This window comes from Dromaius novaehollandiae, chromosome 29 (genome assembly GCF_036370855.1).
Source record: "Dromaius novaehollandiae isolate bDroNov1 chromosome 29, bDroNov1.hap1, whole genome shotgun sequence".
NCBI lineage: Eukaryota > Metazoa > Chordata > Aves > Casuariiformes > Dromaiidae > Dromaius > Dromaius novaehollandiae.
In genome coordinates, this window is record NC_088126.1 from 187,796 (window position 1) to 207,394 (window position 19,599).

Here is a 19,599-nt window from a genome sequence, read left to right on the forward strand (position 1 = left end):
CGGACACGGAGCGCCGCTCCAAGCCTTTATTGCGTCACAGGGGCCCCGCGAGGCGCTGCAGCTGCCGCGGGTTGGCGCCGCTGAGGAACCGCAGCTCGTCCCGGCCCTCCGCCGTGCGCGCTGCAAGAGAGATGGTGCGTGGGGGCCGGCCCCGGGCGGGCGGGCCCCGGCCCCCGAACACCCCCCGGCCTGGTCCCTAGCCCCGGAGCTCCCCTCGGGGCCCGCCCCAAGGATCTTCCCTCCCCCTCCCTGCCTCCGACCGCTCCTCGTAGCTGTTCTGTGATGGGCTCGGTTGAAGAACCGACCTTTCTCGTGCTGAAGCCACTTGCGATCGAGGTAGTAGTGGTAACAACTCTCAAACTCCTGCGGGCTATAGTTTGAAACTCGGATAGGAACAAAAGGGTCCAGAGCATCAAAACCTTCCTGGAAAGCAAAGAGCAGCTGTCAGACATGCGGGAGAAAGGCCAGGGGATGGTCAGCAGCGCGGCATAGTAAGTCAGTTTTCCTGACTGCTGGAGTTACATGGGAAGAAGCACGGCTCAGCCGTGGGCAAGCCCAAGCAGAATTAATTCAAAGGAGAGTAAAAATGCATACGATTCAAAAGGGGATTAAAGCAAAATCTGTAAGTATGGAGATAAAAGGCAGGAAAGCTGGGGTAGGGAAGAGCTACAGCAATAAGATGGAGCAGGGTTGTGGCTCGTTCCCCAGCCCGTCCACCTCTATTTGTTCCTCTACGACAGCAAATTCTTTCCCCCTCTGGGGCTGTGCTGCAGGGGCCTGGGAAGGGATGATGAGAAGCTTGGGGGATGTAGGGGGCCAAGAAAACCGAGTGATAAGAAAACTGGGAAAACTAAAAATCATCTGCTGGGAATGCAGTTCACAAACCAGGATTTTTATTTCTGTTCCCCAGTGCGGAGGGGGAAGAGAAGAGGATGTGGCTCACCTTTCCTAGTAACTCATGGGGCAAGTATGCAGAACTCGGTTTGAAGAGAGAGCCTGTTTGGCTAAGCGTTGTCACAATAGCGCCTCCGTTCTAAAACAAAGGGATTAGAAAGTATTTTAGCTGCAAATGTATTATTTGTGAAACAGTGAAGGATTCTGAACATATGAGGCATTCCCTTCCTTGATCTTAGAGTTATTTCAGTTCCAACTTCCCCAGGCAGTTTCTGGAATGATGTAAAATCACTGTTTTTCGCATTCCCTGCCCTGAGTCATGAAGAAAAAGAAGGGAGGAGCACCGCCTATTAGTAACAGTTCTCACCCCCAGGAGATAGTCCCCAGTGTGGCCTTTGAGTGCTATCAGTATGATGCTTGGAAGTATTTCAGTCCTGAGTATTCCAAGTGTAAATTCAGCACAGGAAAAACAGTTGGTGTTTCCAGTGCTGGCATTAAATGTGTCATTCTTACCTATAAATGGCTTTCAATTGAAGCATCTAAAATACTTTTAAAATGACTTTTCTATATACTTTTTAATCTGAAGGCCTTTAATCTGAAGAGATATTTGCATGTGAGGGACTGAAAAACAAGCAGAAGGAATTAACCTGCTGTGGTAGAGTTCAACAGTTTATAGAAACTGAAAGTTCTCATGAGTTCAAAAAACTCATAAAATAAAATGTTGCTAAAGACTATTAAATGCAAGGACATTGCCTCTTGCTCAGGAAGTCCAAGTCATAAACTGGAGTTTGGGAGAATATTCAAGAAAAGCATCATCATATATTCATCCTGTTCTTATACTCTTTCATATGCATCTGCTGTCAGAAACATAGACAAGATCCCAGCCCCAAAACAGCTGCATTTATCTTCATACTCTTCTTAGTTGAAAAAAACCAGTGTAATATTAGACTTGCAGCTTTATGCTTTCTCTCCTTTAAATGAGAAATACCCCTCAGGTGTGTGAATATCCAGTGACACACTTAGTAGGACTGCACTGCTTTGATATGAGCATTTAGCTCTAAATGCTGAAAATGAGTCACCTGAAGGTACAGACTGGAACTCACCCAATCGTTCCTCACCATCTTCCTCAGATTGTACACAAGCGTCAGTTCCTCCGGAGAAACCTGATGAAAATGGTTTGGTATGACTTTTTTGCCCTCAGTTTCCACCTGAGATATATATATATGTACACACACATACGACCCTCTTCCCCCGCTTTAAATTACTTTGAAAATATCATTTCTGTGCATCATTTAGGTACTCTTTCTTTGCTTTTGCGTAACATATTTAGCCACAGTAGTATTATACAGTGAAATACTTAAAAATTTCCTAGCGTAACAAGATGTGTATCTACTTTTTTCCCCTTCAGAGAATTTTCTTCAGTAAAAATTGTATAAAGCACAATATGAATTTTACAGGGTTCTTTAAACTCTTGAGTCTTTCAAGGATCACTACAGAACTCAAACAAAACAAACACTTCTCCTTCCATTAGGTATGCAGAAATATCATCAGAGCAGAGAATTTCTTACAGGGCTTTTGTCTTCTTTCCTTAATGTAGTCTTTCCCCAGAGTGCGTTGACTCCATCCACTGCCACCAGAAGTCTAAATGAACCAAGATGACATTGCTGCTTTATCTCTTTCAGCACCACCCCTACAGCATCGCTGGCATTTCTCACTCGAGCTAAACCCTTTAAGTAGAAGAAGACATATAACTCAGTGTTGCTGCTGTTGATATGCTACTACAGGGAACTTGAGGGACTGTCTGCTGTTCGTAGGGGGAATGAAGATACGATTGTCAAGAGTCCATCCTTTCCTCTCAAAGGAGCAACCTGATCTAATGTACTGAGCATCAAGAGGTAGGAGCTTTCAGGTTCTATTTTTGCTTCTACCCACATTCGCTGTGCAACTCCCTTTACAGGTCATGCGGTCATCTTCCATCAGGTAGTTTTTTGTAGCTACCTTGTTGATAGGGAAACGCCTTCCATTTCCTAGGACTGTATTTGTAAGAACTTCAGAAGCAATATTGTTCTTCATTTGCAATGACTGAATCTGATAAGACAAAGCCAGGAGCACTTGTTATTCCTTACCTGCTCCACCACTTCACCCAATGGTCTGCCCTCCTCAGTACTTTCCCGTTTGCCCCACGCATATTTTTGTTGTGTTTTTATCTGCAGTAAGAGAGGGTAAGAGAACTGTGATTAAATCAGGACCTAATTAGCACATAGGCAGCTTGGCAAACTTGGATGGCAAGATTCCCTGTTCTTTTCCAGTGGTAAAGACTAGTGTAGAATCTTGGCACACTATTCCTCACCAATAGGCACCCCCACAGGGGGTATTTAAAGTATTTCTTTTTCTACAAAAACTGCATTGCAGTAAAGTGCAGAGTTTGTGTGCAGTATGAGTGCATGCATTAATACATGAAGCATTTCTTAAAAATGAGCAAATTTAGAATTCATGTAGAGATGCCTGGCAACAGGAAGCGCATACACATGTAGTTCCTGAAAAGTGATCTTACGGGTTCTTCTTAGCTACTAACCCGGACAGCTTGACAGGCTCTACGAACCTCTTTTAAGAAGCGCTCATTCGTGGTTTTGAAGTTCTTAAGCCAGAAGGATGCTTGCAAAGGCTGATCGAGCCGTTCTTTGTTATAGGATGACTGCATGAGTTCCCTGCAATTTTTCACCCAAAGATGAGCTGTATGTAAAAGAAAACAATCTCTTTGTTTAGTAAAAGTAATTTTATGAGTTGGATGGCTAGGGGGAAGAGGTCTTTTCAGGTGTATCCTTATTCTGCTATATTTGTAAGACAAGTCTGACATCCTTAATGGACAAGACTCCCCCTTGAGAACGCAACTGCAAAACAAATGCTCACGCAGGAGGTCGCACAGATCCACACGTAGCAAGTTTCCCATTGTACTAGTTAATGGCAGAACAAAAGACTGACCGCCAGTGTGTGAGTGCAGGAGAAAATAATCATAGTTATGTTCTACTTTATCTGGGGGTTTTGTGCTTCATAAGCATTCTCCGTTATGGAAAAACAAAGACAATTTGCTGGGGTCTACCCTACATCTTTCTCTTGAAGCAGCATCTTCTGGATTAGTTACAGATGTGTATTTGTTGTAGTTACACAGATAGCATCAGTGTTCTTACCATCTGGAATGTGCAGCACCAGCCAGCCTTGCCTTGCACAGTAGTGAACCACGTGACACAGAGTCATAGTTTTCCCTGTTCCTTTCTCACCATCTTCAACACAGACTGTCAAGGAAAGTCTCCAAAAAAACACTGCAGACAGCAGCGCTACTTGACTGCCGTTTTTTCCACAAAGAGCATAAAGGTGGTAAAAACACGAATGGTGTTTCATCATGTTTTTTATCAGCAGCCTGATGCCTTCTCCCGCATTCCACTATATCAGAGCTGTTAATCCCCATTCCCTCAGTTGTGCTGATGCCACTGTTTGTGGAACTGTGCCATAACCCAGATTGCAGATCTGGCTTAAAATAAAAGCATACAGCTTCAGGAGCTTCTGACAGTAGCTTGGGGGCTGAGAGACACACATGGTAGAACTGCCCCCTGGAAGACTAAGCCACAATGCTCAGCATAGGTTCAGCATCACCTGCATCTTTGTAAACTCAGCTGCTTATATTTAACTTGCACTCTACAGTCAAGTAAGTGATAAAAGATACAGATAACGTATCTGATTGCTGGGTGGGCAAAGCTGGAGCTTTTCAGGTAAGCGAAGAGTTCCAGAGCTGGTTTTCGCACCATCAGGCAAGCTTCATTGAAGGTCTTAATCTGAGAAAACGAACAGCATATGAACAAGAAGCTCTGGGCCAGCACACAAAAACTGTTTCTAGCATGATTCTGTCTGACTGGTACTATGAATGGCCTTTTCTGGATGGCTCCAGCAGAGGGAATTTCTGCTTTGTGCCTTAGTCCATCTAGTTTTCCCATCATAAATTTTTCCCTTCGGCTCTACTCTATTAAAAACAATTTCCAAGCAAGTAACCTATTATTATTTCTAATATATTATAAAGCCCCTTTTAAAGTCCCCTGTCAAACTAATACAGTAGTTCTAACCAGTTTGCACTCCAGTCTCATATAATCTGCCAGATGGGAATAGAACAAACTTGTAAACAAGTAATTTTGCTAGAAATAACCGCAATCTACACTAAGGTTCTTTTCTAATTTCAAGTCAAAAAGTAATCAACTACATTCAAATACATATTATATATAATATATATATAAACTCTGTGTGTGTGTGTGTGTAAATATGTCTGCCTTTCTCAGCACTCCCAAGCCTTGGATAAATAGTTGTACTTGTAATTCTTTGTCAAGCCTGCTGTCAAACAGCCAAGCACCTAAAATGATAAAGAAACCACGTGTCATCCTTCCACTTTATCTTATTCCTGCTGTACAATCTTCTACCCTTGCAGCTGCCAGATGATGCCTTCAACTTGAGGTAAAAGCTTGCTGTAATTCACAGGTTAAATTTGGCAGGAAGTCCTGCCATAACCATGATTCACAGATAAGAAATCTACTGCTAAACTGAAGCAGGCAGTCTGTTAACTGCTTATGAAGCCTGATCCAATCAAAGTGTGATTTGTCTCACAACAGAAACCAAGAAGCAAGATTTCTGTTGCTTATAAAAGCTTATTTCATGAGCTATCCTGTTTCATACAGAAATGTAACCATGGAAGAATATTTGTTAATTCATTACGTGCTCAGAAGTTAAAGATGAAAATATTTGATGGCATGTTGCCTAAAGTGGAATGTTCTCCTCCTCCTGCCACTATTTTGATCAGACTGACCCATGACTTTATGGTGTAGCAAATATTGCTAAGGACCAGGAATAATCACATTCTTGTAGACTTTCAACTGAAGAATCATCATGTGGTGCTCTCTGTTTCCAACAGGAAAGCATCAGAGTTCCCTGATGGATCCAGTTCTTCCCGCATACCAGTCCCCCCCCCGCCCCCCCCCAACAGCACCGCTTTGACACAAAGTACCTGCTGCTGGAAAGGACTGGGAAGTCCATGTGGAAACACAGCTTTCACTTCCTGAAGTGGAATGCTATAATGGCACCCCTCATGGTGTTCTGCATGGTTGGCCTGGGAAGGTAAAATGCAAATTCTGTCAGGTACCTTTTCTCTGAATATAGGAGGTCTGTGAGAATGAGACAGAGAGGGAACATCCAGTCAGAGTGAGTATCTTCTTACTGGGAGTCAGATGAACTGACATATTATTTCAAAACGGAAATTGATATCCAGAGAGGCTGTTACCAGGCGTTTAGAAAGAGTCCAAAGAGTCCAAAGGAAGTATCTTCTACCTGACAATGAATAGTGAAGGAATTGCTTGAGCATGAACCATTGTGTTTTATGGGCACTGGTGGCCCTGTCCTTTCATGACTTCATCTAATCCTTTTCTGGCCCACATACGCTTTTGGTTTCCACAATGTTGTATAGTAATGTGATCTCCACCTGAGTTACCTGCTGGATTAAAATGTGCTTTCTTTGTTTTAAGTCTGCTACATGATAATTTCGTTGGATATCTCTTGCTTGAACAAGGAATGTTTGTGAGACCTGGTGATTACATCCTCTTAACACCACTTGTAATGTGCGTGTCATTTTCCCCATGCACACTGAAGAATGTCTGTTTAGTCTCTCCTTATACATAGTTTACATAAACTACTTCATGCCTATCATGCTACTTTATAGCTTTACATGTTTGTCCGTGTATTTCTAGGACTAGGATGACCAGAATTATTTGCAGTTTTCAGAAAGTATTTATTAATATAAATTGTGGCAAAATTGTTTTCTGGTTTGTTCTCTGCTGTTCTTGCAGTAATCCCTAACATGCCATTTGCCTTTTTAGTGGATGTTGGTTGCTTGAGAACTCATGATCTGTTTTCTGGGGCATAAGGTATTGTGACATAAGTAGTTAGTAGTTAGCTGACATGCATTATTCTCCATTTATTGCTAGTGACTGCTCTAGATTCTCTGACCACATGATCCATGAAGCAGTCATTGTTGGTATCTGCAAATTTAATATTAGTTTCATGCCTTGTTATATTTCCTCAAGTGGGGACAATCGAATTTTGCCTCCTCTCCCTGCCCCATTATTCTGTTTTTCTACCATGTAATAGCTGCAAAGCACTTGCTAGCCTTGGTCTAATCATCAGTTTGTGTGCCTTGTGTAGTTAGAACAATATTCATCTAGACTAGTCTTCACGACTTCCTATGTGGCTTTTAGCAGTTTTTGTGCCACCAATTTTTCCTTTGGAATACAAAAGCTTTTAAGTCGCTATGCTTCTACAGAATGTAACATCCCATATCATGTGCTGTTCTGCACTGTTGGCTTTTCCACAGGTTTTTAAGTCAAACTCCTCTATGTTCTGGTGCATGTCAATCTCTTCCATTTTGGTTTAGATGGCATTGGAATATAATCATGTTCTCGTTTTATTTTGCGTAATAGTGATCCCTGAAATAGTTTCATTTACAATTAAGAAAAAGAAAAGGAAGCAGTGATTATTTCTGCCAGCTCTAACAGATTTCAGGGCTGTTCCAGACTTGACTTCCACTCTGAAAAGCCCATGGCAGCTGCACCCCTATACCATACCTCACTGAGGAAAGGCATTCACAGGTCAGTGCCTCCTGGACTGTATGGTTTACACCTTGGTACAGCTGCAAGATTCCAGATACACACAGGTTTGCCAAATTATTTATAGGAAGAAACCATCCGGTAACCTCAGCAAACTGCTATATAAGCTACTTGAGTTATCAGTCTGGTATTTACTAGTAAGTAAATCTTATCAACAGGAAAATTAAGAACTACTGATTAGATAAGTTGATAGCTTCTCTGCTGTAAGGAGTTATTATTTGAAAAGAGACTTCAGAAGAGAACTATTAAAGAAACCTAAAGTCCTGTTCCAACTACAACTATGTGTAAACTCTGGGCTGCATTCCCTGGAGCTTTCCTGCACAGGTTTGACACAGACTAAAAGCAGCTGTGTTTATGCATGGCACTGTTATCCATGGACCGGAACAGAAAAGCAGTACTCCAGAGACCATTTTTATTCTGTTTCACCACTGACCTGCTACATAACCTTGGGCAAATCCCTTCACTTGTCAGCTCCTACATCTGTAAAGTGGGTCAGTATCCTCATTTTAAGTCACTCTGAGTTTTGCTAATGGAGAGGTATATAAAAGCCAAGTCTTATTAAAAATTTAGTTTTCATCTGGCCTTCTTAATCCATTTTTCATGGGGCTTTCCTGTGCAGAAGTACTAGTGCAGTCAAAAGAAAGCTATCAGGTTAGCTGATGAGGTGAGCCAGCAGACACTATCTGCTGTAATATGTGATCTGCAATACAGCATGTCCAAGGAACACTGATCTGATCAATTAATAAGCAAGTGCAGTTGTCGCCAAACATATCAGGCACGTGAAGTCAGAATGCCAAAGCCAGTTGCCTGGCAACATAAACTGTAGACACAGGACAGTGGAGACAATTCTTGCCATCTGGACTCTTCTGTGCAATCTATAGAGACACTCCAATCACGTGAGTAAGATCATCTGCATGCTGCTGTTTCCATAGATACCCCAGAGGAATCAGTACTGAAAGACTCCAATTACAGAGGCAGCAGCAAAGCACCTCAAAGGCTTATTCCTTTCATTTATTCCACTTCATTTTGTGCTTGAGACAGAGTATAAGGCTGGAATTATGATGCTGGAGAGCTGTGCTGCATTGAGGTCATTGAGGGGTGTGGGTTTTTTATCCCCCTTCATAGCCAATTTAGGGAGGTTAGTCAGGGAAGAATAACTCTGGAGTTGAAATTAATAGTGTCTGATGACAAGCTAAGCCACATATGAGCTTCTACAATGCACAGTCTATTTCATCTGTGCAACTATAGAGAAAATCAATATTTGTTCCCAGGAGCTTTCAGGCAGAGGACCAGCCCTGTCTTGTTTAAACCCAGGCAGGTGCACTGCATGGCCATGGCCTGTCTTCCTTTTGGCTGGGGATCATGATCTAGATGCCTATTATTAGGTCTATGTACTCCCTTCCCTTCTGTTTACTAGATACGCACAATCCCAGTAAGCACTTCTGGCTCCAGCATGTCGGCAGACAGGCTGATGGAATTTAGGCATTTGCTATTTGACAATAACCAACATGGCAGAAACTCACTGGGTCATTTTCACTGGTACGGAAGATTGCTCTTGATCTTTCTGCAAGGATTCGGACATCCTGGCTGACAGTGGAACTTAACCAATCCTTGGCAGTAGTGTGGAGAGCATGTCCATGGTCCAACTAAAGAGGGGAAAAACGAAAAAGGCAAACTGACAACAAACTTCTTAGCAATCAAAGATTACAGGTAAAAAAATCAGACAGCAGTTTAAGTTTTGTACACCCACTGCATGCACGTTATGATCGGGTCAAGGTAATATGCAATGCAAAGTAGAAGTCTCTGCAATTAGAATGTAAACATGTGTTTTTTAACCACATTTCACATTTAGATACTTGCTTCTAAACCATTTCCATTCACTTATGTTATCTACCACCACTAGAGATCCAAGCCCTGTACCTAAATGAGTTATCCAATTAAAGATTGCTTAAGAGCACAAGCACAGCCATTAAGGTCTTATTGCTGGGAAGTTCCCATAATGTTTCTGCCTACACTGATGAATAGTAGCTAGTACCTTGGAAATTCAAGCTGTCTAGTAATCCATAATCACCTCAATTATTGAGGGATTAGTGCAGTGCTGCCCACTATTTGATATTTATAATTACACTCCCTCCATTGATTTTTCTAACTGTGTCCCAGCATACAGACTCTTTCATTATAATACAGACACGGTCGAGAAACTGAAACAGCCAGCTAAGCTGATTAATTTTTTTTTCTCCGTAAACAGCCTGCTGAAGCATGCCTGTAAAGCTTAGCCAAAATAGGCAAGACAGTGAGTAGTAAAAGGACAAGCGTTTAATGCTGTGGTAAAAGACAATATTAAAGCGTGCATCTGAAAGCTGAGCTTGGGGATTCATTTGTCAATGAATAAGCAATTCATGTACTCCAAACAGGCTGTGACCAAAACAAGCAAAACTGAAGGCCACCTTATGTATTACTGACTGGAACAGTTGCTGGCGCCGACTGTAAACAGAGCAAGCAGTTTCCTATTCTGTCCATCTGCACAGATGAGAGTAGTTATAGACTAAAGTTTAGAGACAGGAACAGCTGTTTCAGTTCTACACTGCATGATGCAATTCTGCTATCATCTTGGGTCTCCTCAGGGGTCATCTGAAAGCCACAAAGGCTTAGAAGAAAGTGTAATGTCAGATTACCCTACATTCTGTATTAAATACAGAATGGACTCCTGAATCAGCATTTTAGGCCTCACTCTTTAAGGAGGGAATTAAACCCATTTATATTTCACACTGAGTACCTATATAATGAACTATAGTAGTGTAAATATAGACGATAACTAAACATTCATTTTTTTGTCATATTTTAACATCCTCTTCCCTTGTTCCGACGGTGTTCTTTTCCTTCTAAAAGCCAAACTATTAGTATGGCTTATTTGGCTGTTTTTAATTTTAAGTCCACAGAAGTGGCTTAATTTCTTGCTTAGAGCGAGGCACTAAGATGCTCATTTAATATGTGAATAACTAGAGGATGCAAGTATTGCCTACCTATTCACCTAGAACATCTCAGCCTTAAGTAGTTCCTACCCTGGTGTCTTAGTCCCTCCCCTTTTCTTCCAACATCCCAGTCCCTCCTCAAATCTTGAGTGAATGTTCCAGGGCTGTGAACTCTATTCACCTAAGAGAAAAGGCAAGCTTACCGCTCTACTGACATCCTTCCTCCAGAGTAGCCCTCTCCCACTTGTTTTACACCAAATGAAAAGTAAGCAAGGATTGAGCTCTTGGTCTCACCATGTTCATTTTTCATACGTGTGTATACAAAAATCCCTTATGCAGCTCAAAAATTTAGTAAATGATACTTAGTCTGAGTAGTGTTACCAATTCCACTTTTTCAAAGCAAAATCTCACAAGATTAGCGAAAGTTGGATTCTGTATGGTACAAAAGTCAGTTCCTAGTAGAAAAAAGTAAGTAGGAAGAAGTAGAATGCAGTAGAAGGCAGCACAGTAAGACAGGATGCAAGCATGAGAGGGCCTTTGTCATGAAGTCCAGTCATCTACTCTTCCAGCCAAGTAAAGAGAGTTCCTATTTTTCATCAATAAAACAGAGTTAATTAAATTATTATGGTTTTTTTTGGAAGGATACCATTTTAGCGCATCACTTCTTTGAGCCTTAGCATGACATGCCTTTCTCAAAATTATTATCTAGCCTTCTGGTGTTTAGGAACTTTTCCTTTGTGGACTTTAGCTTGCCGTGGGCTGTAGAAGCAGCTTTTAAGAACGTGCAGACATGGAATTTTCCAAACCCATTAAAGTGGTACAGAATCAAGACAAGCTCCTGGAGTAACACCAAACTACGAACAGTTACCCTGGATTTGAGAGATACAGGCTTGCATTTTATGAATTAGTACATCTCCCTTTACAAAATTCATGCATAAATGCATCTGTATTTTCAACAGGCTGTAAGAATACTTTTGAGTGTCCTGAAAGCACTGTTAATGCATTATATGTCTTGACTTTATAGAGTAACAACATGCTATTTGGTCCCTCATCCTGAATGGAAAAATAAGAAAAAAGTGGCTTATTGCTGATCCTCTTGGCTTCACGGGGAATGCCAGAACCATACACATACACCTTTCTGGTTGACTGTAGAGGTCTGTGTAGTAAATCTTAACATGTATATAAGCTTTGTATGTTTTTAGGTCATCTTTTAACACAGTTTATCCTAGTAGTGTAGAATGGATTTTATAGTAACTTTCCATCTGCCGAGGGATGTGTAACTCAGATCCCTGAAATGGCAGCAAACTATCACGTGGTACACAGAGATTCATCATAAAGCCATGTTCCATAAGGTGGAGCTGTTTCTACATGAACCCACATATCTGACTCTCTAGAAAGGACTGTTTATTTCATAAGGGGTTCCATGATGAACACGGTACTGCTCAACTAGAATCTTGCCTCTGGAAACAAGTAGTTATGCAGTCTTCCTCTTCAAAGGCTGCGTAATCACTATGTACTAATGAAAAAGCATTTAAAAGACAACAGCAAAAAACAACTAAAATTCTTCTTTACTGTTAGGAAATCATTCCAGATATGTAGCATTAATTCATTGCGCTGTGTATATAATAAGGAAGCTTTACGAATAACATAGTGCCGCTTTATTGTTGTGAGAGCTAGTATTACTACACCCACCTGAGGCACTACACCATCTTTGGCAAGATTACCTTCACACCAGCAAAACAGGCTTTGGGAAAGCCTGTTTCTTCTGTTCTGTATCAATGTAAAGGACTTCTTCCAAGAGAGCAGTGCAGAGCAAGTAGATTCTCCATTTTCTGAGAAACACTTGCATTGAAGATGTGTAATTTGAGGATTCTGGACATTTGAGAATGTTTAACTTCAGTCTTCTAACACGTCTTGTTTAAGCCAGTTGTCCAGGCTCACTCTCTTTCTCTCCTCAATGGAGAGGATCGTAGAATGAGTAATACATACAAGTTGTCCCCCTTTCCTTTGTCCATAAAGGGAGATTTCACAGCTGGCTTATAGGAGGCATCTAGTTTTTTGATGACTAACGTAAGGTGAGAAAAATCTCACTTTTTACAATTGTAAATTGTCATTCCAGGTCACTGGACAGCTGAGATATTGGAAGCAGCATTATGCCATTACAGAACTTACCTTAGGAGTATGGCAGACCAGTCCTTTCACACTTCTCAGCATTTTTTTTCTGCGGGGACAGAAGTGGATTTGTGTTTGTTTTTTATTAAAATTATTTATTGTTGAATATAGCTTATACTAGAGGAGAATCATTCCTGCCCAAAGAGCTTAAAGTCTAGGCAGACAAATAACAACTCAGACAAACTATCAGAATGGTCTGCAGCAGTGCAGTTGACTATTAGTAAACAGCATCATTTGCCTAATAAAGTCACTTTTTTTTTTCTCCTTTGGAGAGACATTTACAAAAAGTATATTTGATAAGTAAAGATCTTTATTTCATCTAGCAAGGAGGACACATTACTGGGGAAGGCATTTATCTTGACCCCAGCTATTAAAGACATAACAGCAAGGGTTACACAGTGATTGCTTTGAAGAAAGTGCAATCACATAGAGACTTATGATGTTTCCTTGTTTTCAGCTTCATCTTGATCATGTGTTAGTATCTACTGCTCAGCCATCTTTGACTATGACGGGGAAAAAAATCAAAATACTCAAGCAATTGCAATGCAAAAATTATGGCAAAAAATGTAAGTAGATTAGTTACATGTCATCTGTGCTGGCATTCAAGGCCTTCCTACCACTTTCCTATGAGAAAAATAATGACAATACCCAGAGATGTTTTAAAAATTCTTGGTTGTGATAAGTTACATAATATATCCAAAGCAAGATAATTACCTGGTAATTCCTTACAGGGAATAGCTGCCTTTGTGGAATCGGTTACTTCTGATCTTCCAGTGGTTAACTGCACTGTCAATGCTAAACAAGGCAAAAATGATTTAACTGGATAGAATCACATTTACAATGGTTACTGCACAAAGTGGGAAAATAACCTCACACTGAAGAATATTATTTTTGCCAAGACACTTTACATTCTTACATCTAACAATCAATGCACAATACATATTTGAAAAACAACCTCCATTTTTCTACTTCAAGAATAAGTGATGATATCAGCCTGTGATTTTTTTTTAATCATTCTACCTATCAGTGCTAGCATATACAACAGAAGGGATAAATTCTGTTTCTCATAGGAATATATCCAGTTTCTTTCAAGTCACAGTTTTAACATTAAATAAAGTACAGATGTGAAAGCTGCTTTCTCAAACACAACTGGTAAAATTAGGGAGTTGCAAGAACCTAAAAGTTTCTGTTTATTTTGAGGATCCCTAACATTCTGACAGAATTCTTGAATGACTAATACAAGTTGTAAAGGCTCTTCCCTTGGGTTTGTCTCTCCAGGAGAGAGGAACTTTAGCAGAAGAATAAATTATGACTGCGGCCACTTCACGAACTTGCGCCTGGATCAAGGTAAAGAACTAGTCCAACTCAGCATGCTGTTCCATTATGGAAAAAGTACATTTTTGCTTCTCTTTAGAAGAGAATTTTTAGATTTGAGTCTAATTTGCTAGTAAGAACTATGGCAAGAACTCTGAAAGTTATATTTGCAGACATCATGAAGTAATCCTAAACTAGTATCTCTCCAGATTGATCTAAAACCAAATTTCTGGTTGCTATATATATATTATGTATATATAATGCTGTTGGCATTATAGTCCTTTTTTTTTCTTGCACCTATGTAAGACTGAGATAACAGGCATAAAATATGTTATTCAACCCGATCCAGATACGGGGGCCATTAGAGGAAACTGAAAATGCTAAAGTTCTGCTTGCTTGACGGTTGTTCCTAAAATCTGCTACGGGAAACTAAAGGAAAACGGTCCCTCTCCCATCCCTGCGCCTCGCCTCCGCTGCCACCGGCGGTAGCAGTCTGCTCCGTCCCTCCCAGCGGCCTGGGCTCCCGGATCGCGTCCCCGTTACCGCCGAGCGGGCCCCACCTGGGCGCCACCGCTGCCCCAGGCCGCGCAGCGCCCGTGGGCCTCGCCAGGCCAGCAGCCACCGCGCGCGGCCGGCCCCACAGGGCGCCGGTAGCTGGTGCCCCGCGTGGCCCGGCCCGGCCCGACACTCACCGCGCACCGCGATCCCACCCGCCGACGGGAGCCGCCACGCTCCAGAAGGCTGAGGGCGACACCGCCCGCTACGGGTCCCAGCGAGGGACACCGCACGGGGCGGGGACGGGGCTAGCCCCGCCCCACCCCCAAGTTTAAGAGCTCCCCCTCTCCGCAGCTGCCGCCGCCGCCCCCCCCCCCCCCCCCCCGAGACGGGTCACGGCGGGGGCGGGGCTAACCCGGGAGGGGTGTGGCCGGGAAGGGGCGGGGCCCGGGGCCCGGCGCGGGGGGGCGGGGCGCCGGGCGCTCGCTCGCGGTGAAGCAGGAGCCGCCGCCATTTTGGTTTCGCTGCCTCGGCTCCGAGCAGGGCCGAAGCGGCGGCGGGTTGGTCCGGCTCCCGCCCTGGCCCCGTCCGCGCGGGCGGCCGGGAGGATGCGGCGCGCAGGAGCCCGTCCTCGGCCCCGGCCGTGCTGTCGCTGACACGGTGAGGAGCGGGCGAGCGGGCGGGCGGGGACTGGGACCGCCTCAGGCCCGGAGCCCGGGGGGAGGGGAGCCTGGCTGGGGAGCCGTCGTGGGGGCTGCCCCGCCCCGCCCCGCTGCTCTCCGGCGCCGCGGGCTGCCGCGCTGGCCCGGCCCCGCTCGGCAGCGCGGGGCATCCCCGGCGGCGGGGCCCTGCCGGGCGGCGGCGAGGCATCCCCGGCGGCGGGGAGCGGCGCGGGGATCCCGGCGGGCCCGTGCCCGGGGCGGGGCGGGGGATCCCGGCGGGCCCGTGCCCGGGGCGGGGCGGGGGCTCGCTGACAGCCGGGCCGCGACGGGAGGGGGCGGGGGCTCGCTGACAGCCGGGCCGCGGCGGGCAGGGCGGCGGGGGCTCCGCGGCGGCGGGAGGCGGCAGGAGCCGGGCCCGGGGGGCGGCGGGGAGCCGGCACTGCGCCCCGCGGCGGCGGGAGGGGGGGGCTGACAGCCGTGCTCATGCGTTGTGCGGGCCGCGGGGGGGGGCGCGCCGTCACCTGACAGCTGGCCCCGCTGGCGCTGGAGGGGCCGGCAGGGCGCGGGCGGCCCGGGAGCCGCGGGAGTCGCTGCTCGCCGGGGCTCCCGCGCGGTGTGTGAGGAAGTTTCCTGGTGACCGGGCCGCTGCGGAAGTCTCCGCATCTCTGAAACTTTCATCCTTCCGTAGGGCGAAGGTGGTGGTGGCAGGCATCATCTGCGGTCCATCCTTTACGCGAAAGGTGGTGGTGCAGGCAGAGTTGGCAGGGGGATGGCAGTGAATAACTGGGAGTCTTTCTGGCAGCTTGATTATTTTACTTGCTGGGATAGTGGCTCCTTGAGGTCGGTCACTCGTAGACTTTACTGCTTGCCTCCCCTGAAAATCATACTTCTGAAATTTTGTCGTCTTTGGATTTTTCATTCCATTTAGTTTTGTGACCAGTAGTTTGGGTTTTGCTGGTTGAGCCCAGTGTTTCTCAGCCTTTCCCCATCTCTCAGATCAGAAGCCAAAATGTGTTGCTGTCCTTTTCTTTTCTTGTTAGATAATCTTCTGACTTTCTAACTTCTTCTGTTTTTCATCCTCGGTTTGCGGTTCCTTCAGCCTGTTAATTGCTTAGCCGAAAACTAGAAACTACTTGGAACGTGGGTTTCCGTCAGATGGCCTCAGGACATATATTCATTCTCATGGTAGTTGTATGTTCTCAGGAACAAATAAGAAATCTGAGATAATAGGTTCTTAGGCTGGCTATCCAAGCTTATTAGGAGACCTTTTGGGAGCAGGGGATGAAGGATGGATGTGTTGTTAAAGGAATCATCTGTGACACTGTGATCGTACATTTAAATATACCTAGTTTTCATTTTCAAGAATAGTGCACCTCTTCTGCATTGTTTGTTGTTTGATCTGATTTTGTCTTCCTTGCCTTAGTGTAGACTGTACTTGCAAAACCAATGTTTTCCAAGAATTTGGGAGCTTATAGCTTTTTGGGTGAATCCTGGAAGACTTGTGTTTCAAGCGATCATCCTTGAGACTGTCCCTGGTGCTTCTGCCTCTAGGTGAATGGGGAAGTTCCAGCAGCCGTTTGACTACGTGGATAGAGATGGTCTCTAAAATCATCTGTCTGCCTACTTGAATAGCTCAGGAAGCCTTCTTAATTGAAGATTACAACCTCAGTAGCTTTCCTAAACTGTATAAGATGGTTTATTTTTCTGTAGTATTTCTTGGTTTTAAAGATAAAATTATTTCAAATTCTTTTTTGCAGTCTAGCTACATTTGGTTGCTACAGGCAATCAATGGTCATCTGAAAAGCACTTACTTAATGTTTTGGTGATAATGAACAGCAAAATAATTTAGTCATGATTTACTAAAAGAAGAAACTTGTTTTGCGTTCCTGAAGTTTAAACTGTCTAAGAGGATACAAAAAGCAGTTTAAACAGCACAGGACCCAGGATTATTGATATCAATTGCAATGTTGTTATCACAAGAGGAAAATGGAAGTAGCACATATAGCTGCTGAATGACAGTGGTTTTTAAACGGGTATTATTGCCAGATGGAATGCAGACTTTTTTCTTTTTTTTTTTTCTTTTTTCCCCTCCTCCTTTCTACTGCCATTGGCAAGAGGTGGACTTCTGCCATTGTGGACACATTTCTTCCACCCCAGTGAGGTCATGTTTTTTTATCTTACAGCTTTCGAAAAAATCTGATACACTGATCTAAGGCGATTACTCTATGAAAGCAAAATCTGTATCTGTTCCTAATTTTCCATATCACAGCCCTACCTGTTGTGCTGCATGGCTCACATGGTGTACGTGACTGTCCTAGCACTTTTTTTTTTTCCATAACCAAATGCATTTTCTGCGCATTATGTCAGGAATTTAAGGAGAAATACTGGTTTGCTGTCATCTTTACATTACCTTTTTCTAGATTGGGTATAAATGATAGGGTTGAAGTTCAGAAAAATCCATTGAGAGCTATTAGATAGATGCCAAGACGTGCCTCTCAGGAAGTTCCTCAATCACAGATCTAGAGTCTGAGAGAATTTTAGGGGAATTATCATAGCATACTTTATCTGTGTGTGTGTGTGTTTGTTTGTTTGTTTTTAATAATGAACCTTTGATCTGACCAAATGCAGTTGTTGTTATGCCATATTTAGCATTTGCATATGAATTTGTATATGAAACAATGATCTGGGAAGTCAAAATTCAATTTTGTGTTTTCAAACTCTTCAGTTAGGGTAAGAGATTAGAAGAAACAGTGTATCTGCTTAGAGTTTTCCTCCCACTGGAGTGTACTTACAAAGTGGCCTCATGTCTGAACTCTGCACATTTCTCCTTAGAAAATAAGCTACCATTTGCCATTCCAACACATTGTGGCCCTTCCTGTCTTTGCCCCTAACACTGCTAAATAATATTCATTCTTTACTGTTAAGAAAGAGACTCTGATATTTTGATGTCCGTTAAAAACATATCTAGCACATTCTATTTGTAAAACATAGTATCTGTCACTCCATACAACAGAAACAATTTTATTTGACAAGTATCTCCATCTGTAAACATTTAAAAAATATTTGCACAGGTGATCCACGGTCTTTTAACTTCTCATTCAGTGACCTCCAGGGATCCATGTTGTTTCTTAGGATAGATGATATGGAGAAATATAGGTTTTTTTAACATATATATATAGCACATTTTATTCTCTTTTGTGAAAGAACTTCTGGGTGGGTATAGTAGTTGTCTTCTGCAGCAAAAGAAGACAAAGATGGAAGATTAGAAGGAAATGTGGGAGGGCATGCAGTTACTAGTAGTGTTCCGGGACTTCAGACACTCAGCTGAATTTTTTAAATGTACCCTGGACCTGGAGCTATGGAAAGAATTTCCTAATAAATCAAAGATACCATATTGTTTCAGAAAGAATAACTTATTTTTACAAATGAATAATACTTAACTTCAAAATGTAAAATCACAGTATTTTTACTTCAACAAAAGTAGTAGCAGAAATGAGGCTTACATAGTAAATTGGATAGAGGAAAAAATCTCATTTAATATTGCTAATGGGGGGGGGGGGGAAATCATATATCTAGGAGCTGACAGCATAGGTCAACTCCTGGTATTTATTCTGGAAAAGCAGGGGATCGGAAGAACAGAAATCATAGTGGATGATGGGCAAATAGGGCTTTGGATGTGTCAACAGGGGAATAAGAATGAATAATAGAAGTTAAAACACTGTGTATGGCATTAGAAAAATCATTAATGCACACCATTGAGTTCTAGTTAGCACATGTCAAAAGGGATTTAATTTTTTTTTTTTTTTAATATTACAGGAGTAATTTGAGGTCTACTGAATCTACTAGCTGAGAGGCTGGAATTTCGGTATATTTTGCTCATCAGGGAGATGGTTTGGATGTGTCATGATCATAATTTGTAAGGCTACGTAGAGATATGGTACTGGATAGTGCTTAATCTAGCAAAGCTGAAGGTAGCATAAGATCCGATGGATGAAAATTGTTGGAAAATGAGGATTAGCTCTTGGAATAGATTCCCAAGGGAAATGGCAGTTTTTCTTGTCACTCAGAATCTTTAAATCAAAAATTTTGATGCCCCTTTGGAAAGACCTGCTGTGGGTCTGCAGAGTGTCGGAGGCGGTAGAAGAATTGCTGAGCAGAATTCTTGGCCTTGTGTAAAATGCCACACAATGACTATGAAGGTACAGACCCTGGTCTTAAAGTTATGAAGAGGTGTGGTTAAATGGCAACACTTTAGTAAGTACCTAATTGTAACCATAGACAATAAAGTTCCACTGCTTTAGGTTAACATGAATATTTTTCATTGTATCAGATGAATATAGTGTTTTTCTTGTCAAGCTCCTTTTAGTGAAAACATGCAAACATCTTTTGCAGGGA

The 19,599-nt window shown here is 43.1% G+C and overlaps 2 protein-coding genes across 3 annotated transcripts in view; one reads left to right on the forward strand and one right to left on the reverse strand.

Annotated features, from left to right (window-relative positions):
• Positions 1 to 12: 12 nt before the first annotated feature.
• On the reverse strand, positions 13 to 13,528 carry DAP3 (death associated protein 3). The gene is made up of 13 exons (XM_026115119.2): positions 13,448 to 13,528; positions 12,734 to 12,782; positions 9,113 to 9,235; positions 5,939 to 6,040; positions 4,616 to 4,724; positions 4,083 to 4,175; positions 3,497 to 3,627; positions 3,021 to 3,101; positions 2,463 to 2,621; positions 1,998 to 2,057; positions 944 to 1,033; positions 306 to 423; positions 13 to 120 (listed from the first exon to the last, which is right to left on the reverse strand). The coding sequence occupies exons 2-13, from the start codon at positions 12,773 to 12,775 to the stop codon at positions 35 to 37; spliced, it is 1,194 nt and encodes a 397-aa protein (XP_025970904.2). The 5' UTR covers positions 12,776 to 12,782; positions 13,448 to 13,528; the 3' UTR covers positions 13 to 34.
• Positions 13,529 to 14,982: 1,454 nt separating this feature from the next.
• ASH1L (ASH1 like histone lysine methyltransferase) overlaps positions 14,983 to 19,599 on the forward strand; it is a 59,331-nt gene continuing 54,714 nt past the window's right edge. For both annotated transcript variants that reach the window (XM_026115120.2, XM_026115121.2), the window contains exon 1: positions 14,983 to 15,202. The gene's annotated coding sequence lies outside the window, so the exon portion shown is untranslated. The remainder of the gene's footprint in view (positions 15,203 to 19,599) is intronic.